We start from the raw sequence: 4,187 nt of genomic DNA on the forward strand, positions 1-4,187 counted from the left end.
CTAACCTCTTGTGCGATTGTTTTGAACAAGAGATGAATTTATCTGAATACAGAGATGACTCTGTATTATATGAAAAATAAAATAATATATAACGTTTAATGTACGTATATTATTACACGAATAAGACATATATATATTCCAGACAACACAAAGTCCAAAATTGAGACATCTTTTGCAAAAATGTTCTTTAAAACATTTTAAAAATAATTGTCTTTATCTTTTGTTGTTTATTATTTCACATTTCAAACTTATAATGTTTTATATTATTATGATGTCTCTATTATTCTTACAATCTTAATTTATTATATATTTTTCACATTCTAAATCTATTTTTTTTCAACTTTTAACAATTTGTAGCTTCACGGACTTTAATTATTTCTCGATGAATTTTTGTCGCAATTTTGGTAAAAGATTAGAATGAAAAAATTGTTATCTAAAATTTAAAAAAACAAAATATCGCAAGAAGAACTGCGTTAAATTGAATGTGCTCTGTAAATCTCTTCACGGATCTGAATTTTCCAAACACACAGAATTAAAAAACCTCGTCTTTAGATATAAGACTGGAGTTGACATTTATAAATATTACTAGTTTAATCTTGACATTTTTTAATTTAAAATTTATTTTTTTATGTTTAACGTTTAATCTTTATATTTTCTGACCTAACATTTATTTTTTAATATTTTAGCACTTTAAGATATAAATCTGCAGCGATTTTTTCAAAATATTTCTCGTTGTTTTCAGTACATATCTCTTGAAAAGATGAAGAGTCTCTCGATCCTGAAGATACTTGTCCGTGCGATTGACGAAGTTTGAAAAAAATCGCATTCATCCACTAATTTGGTGTGCAATCACGAAGTTTACTTTCCATTCTCGAATGAGGGCCGGGTTCTTCGAGGGTCGCGAGGATGGGAGCGAGCGAGCGGGCAGACGTCGCGGCGTTATCGCGCGGCGTGGATCTATCTATATGTTTCACCGTGATACGTATAAAATGTCACCGTGAGCGAGATTTTTGGCTCTTTGTTGAATGTACATCGCCGCGACGTCTGCCCGCTCGCTCCCATCCTACTGTCGATGATGGATCGACGACGCCGACGGATCTACGTCATGACGATTGTTCTGTGCTGCTGCATCTCGTTGGCGAATCCGACGTTCGTCAAGCCCGATGACAATCCCGACATCGAACTCACGACGGTGAGTGATTCTTCGTGGCTCTCTTTATAATACGATTGTGACATAACGCGCTTCGCTGTAACAACAGAGTGTATCTTGAATGTCATGTTAAATTGGTTTGCGTAATTACCTACTCTTTTCATCGTAGTGTTTATCTTGGCATTTAGATGCATTCTTGGAGAAAAGAAAGTAAGATATGAATGGTAAATGATGTTTGAGAAGAGTACACAATCAAAGGAGAGAACAGGGGTATCTTGAAACAAGATGAAAATTATAAAAGTCCTCTACTATTTTGCAATTTTCGCAATAATTAACAAGATATTAATTACTAAAAATCGCTGAATATTGGTTTTCAATCATTTTTTATTCAAATACTATCAATTTTACAGAAAAATTGTAAGAAACAAAAATTGTTTATTTTCTTCTCATAATGTTCTGAGAATTTTTTTAGAATTTTTTCAGAATTTTTTAAATAATATTTAAGTAAACAATTATGATTATGTTGATTGAAAATCAATCAACAATTTTTAGTAATTAATATCTTGTTAATTATTGCGAAAATTGCAAAATGGTAGAGAATTTTTCGATTTAATTTAGTCCCATCTATCTTCCTGTGAATTATTGCTATAGTCTCGCCGGATACTCTGTACATCTAATAATCGATATCTAATTGATGTATGAAATAAAAACGGACGAACTTTCCATATGCTCCAGCAAATGAACATGTATTCTTTTATTCACAGCCAGAATTAGTGACGAAATACGGATATTTCTTGGAGATTCACAATATCGTTACGAAGGACGGCTATGCTCTTCAACTACATCGAATACCGCGCGGCCAGGATGAAGAGGAAACAAAATTTAGGATAAAAACGCCGATACTCTTGGTGCACGGTCTAGGAGGTAGCTCCGCCGATTGGGTCCTTATGGGTCCTGGAAAGTCTTTAGGTGGATCCTTATTCATATTTATAGTTATGAAAAATGTTAACAATATCAGTGCAAAAAGATAATCTCGATATTCGTTTAGATAAGATAATATAATAGAGAATTTTTTTCTAGCGTACATATTAGCCGATGAGGATTACGATGTGTGGCTTGGAAATAATAGGGGCAACATTTATTCGAGAAATCACACCTGGTTGTCGCCGACTGATCGAGATTTCTGGGATTTCAGGTAGCTAAAATGTTACAGAGGATTAATGGCAATTTTGTGACGAATAAGAAAAGAATATTAATTATTATATATAAAATTACATTTAAGACGAATAAGAGAAGAATATTAACACTAAACCTATCATGTCAAATGTCGCCCAAGTAGCATAGCAGTGCTTTATTAAGTTTTTTGGGCGCTGCACGGAGAAAAATAATTTTGCTGTTGTAGCAAACCTATCATTGCTACTATATATTCATAATGGCAACGAAATTTAATTGATACAATCAGTTTTAGAAATTATTTGTTATTAGAGTAGAAGCTGTTTTGTTGCTAAAATAGAAAAAATTTGCTGTGTGTATTTGTCTTTAGAACCAAAGTTAATTTGCTGTTAAAGTAAAATAATGTGTTCTTAGCAAATTTGTTTACTATTGAAGCAAAATTACTGCTGCTTATTTAAATCCATGATATGACAACAAAAGAAAAGACCCACAGATCTTATGGAAAAATCTCTCGGTTAAATTGGAATTAAAGTATGTTGTTGTCCTCATCGTCCTGAACAAAAGCCTCAATGGACATGACTCTCTAAATTCAATATTTTTCCGTCCAGAGGCATTTAAAGTGGAAATCTATGGTTGTATTATGTTTCTTCATAAATATATGAATATCACTTTTTCTTGTCCTCTCTCTTTATATATATATATGTATATATACGTATGTATGCATATTCATATGCGCGCGCGCGTGATGTGTGTGTGTGTGTGTGTGTATATATATATATGTATATATGTACCGAGTGTTTATAGAAATAAGTGCAGTCGTAATAGTGTTCAGACAAAAGTTGTAGAGTTTGAAAAAATCTCTTTACTGTTTTTATCAGTTTGATCTTAAGTGGCTTCACCGAGATAGTCGATTTTTTTTAATGGAACATCCTATAATACCGTCACTTTCGAATATTATAACACAAAAAATACTCAATAAAAAATAATTTTATTATAGTGTTTTAAAAGCTCTCGACAATTCTCGAATAAAAAATAATGTTCCATTAAAAAAAAATCGACGTTGACCTGACTTTAGCGACGCCATCTAAGGTCAAACTGATAAGATCAGTAAATAGATTTTTTCGAGCCCTACAACTTTTGTCGGAATACTTTTACAATTGAACCTTATTCTGCGAAGATAAAAGGGTGATCTATATATACAAGATGTTTGGAAATTAATGATAAGTCTTTCGCACAGGAGCAGAATGGACTAAACTGAAAAGAAAAGTTCTCTATCATTTTCGCAATAGTTAACAAGAAATTAATTGTTAAAAATTATCGAAAATTGGTCTTCAATAATTGTTACTCAAATATTATCAATATTACAAAAAAACTGCAAAAGATGAAAATTGTTTATTTTCTTCTCATAGAACTCTACGAATTTTTTCAGAATTTTTTATCAACTTTTTAATACTGTATTTTCTCATTTTTACCAAAGTGAAAAAATACGGTATTAAAATATTCTGAAAAAATTTTTAGAATTCTATGAGAAGAAAATAAACAATTCTTTTCTCTATTTTTCTGTAAAGTTTTTCTGTAAAGTTGATAGTATTTGAGTAAAAAATTATTGAATATCAATTTTTAGCAATTAATGTCTTGTTAACTATTGCGAAAATTGCAAAATGGTAGAGGACTTTTTTTCTTTAGTTTAGCACATTCTGCTCTTGTGCGAAAGACTTATCTAATTCCAAATAATTTCCAACTAATTTCCAAATACCCTGTGTGTGTGTGTGTGTGTGTGTGTGTGTGTGTGTGTGTGTGTGTGTGTGTGTGTGTGTGTGTGTGTGTGTGTGTGTGTGTAGTATATATATATATATAGTAGTAG

The 4,187-nt window shown here is 31.5% G+C and overlaps 1 protein-coding gene across 1 annotated transcript in view; it reads left to right on the forward strand.

The window, feature by feature from the left end:
- The first annotated feature begins 1,072 nt into the window (after nt 1-1,072).
- LOC105626258 (lipase 3-like) overlaps nt 1,073-4,187 on the forward strand; it is a 13,789-nt gene continuing 10,674 nt past the window's right edge. Inside the window, exons 1-3 of the mRNA XM_012207562.1 lie at nt 1,073-1,192; nt 1,915-2,119; nt 2,231-2,345. Of these exons, the coding sequence (XP_012062952.1) occupies nt 1,073-1,192; nt 1,915-2,119; nt 2,231-2,345 (440 nt within the window). The remainder of the gene's footprint in view (nt 1,193-1,914; nt 2,120-2,230; nt 2,346-4,187) is intronic.

The sequence above is a fragment of the Atta cephalotes genome, assembly GCF_000143395.1.
Source record: "Atta cephalotes unplaced genomic scaffold scaffold00005, whole genome shotgun sequence".
NCBI lineage: Eukaryota > Metazoa > Arthropoda > Insecta > Hymenoptera > Formicidae > Atta > Atta cephalotes.